This window comes from Corvus brachyrhynchos, unplaced genomic scaffold, assembly GCF_000691975.1.
Source record: "Corvus brachyrhynchos isolate BGI_N302 unplaced genomic scaffold, ASM69197v1 scaffold115, whole genome shotgun sequence".
NCBI classification, from domain to species: Eukaryota; Metazoa; Chordata; class Aves; order Passeriformes; family Corvidae; genus Corvus; species Corvus brachyrhynchos.
This window is the reverse complement of record NW_008239553.1, coordinates 6,643,238-6,643,564: the sequence shown is the minus strand read 5'-3', so window position 1 is coordinate 6,643,564 and position 327 is coordinate 6,643,238. Positions and strand designations below refer to the sequence as shown.

The following is a 327-nucleotide window of genomic DNA, read 5'->3' as shown; positions in this document are numbered from 1 at the left end:
CATCAGGCTACAGGAGGAGTCATCTCGCCGAGGGACATTACCACCAATGCTTTTTCCTTGAAAGGAGTAGCCTTGTGACCCCCATCCATACAACTCACACGCACCTTCTCAGCCTCTTGAGTGCACTTCTCTACGCGCTCCTGCAACTTGCGCATCTGCTCCTGGGAGACAGATGAGTCTGCCTTGGCATGGTTCTCCCTTGTATGGGCTGTTTTCTCCTCCTTCCGGGCTGCATGGTAGTTTTTCTTAGAAGTCTCCACCTGTAGGAGAAGGGATGCAGAAAAAGCCATGATCTTGCGAACACTGATTCTCCAATACTCAGAGGAG

The 327-nt window shown here is 51.4% G+C and overlaps 1 protein-coding gene across 3 annotated transcripts in view; it reads right to left on the bottom strand.

Annotated features, from left to right (window-relative positions):
- PACSIN3 (protein kinase C and casein kinase substrate in neurons 3) overlaps window positions 1–327 on the bottom strand; it is a 12,551-nt gene that overhangs the window by 8,630 nt on the left and 3,594 nt on the right. For all 3 annotated transcript variants that reach the window (XM_017741745.1, XM_008639432.2, XM_017741744.1), the window contains exon 5: window positions 105–260. In XM_017741745.1, the coding sequence (XP_017597234.1) occupies window positions 105–260 (156 nt within the window). The remainder of the gene's footprint in view (window positions 1–104; window positions 261–327) is intronic.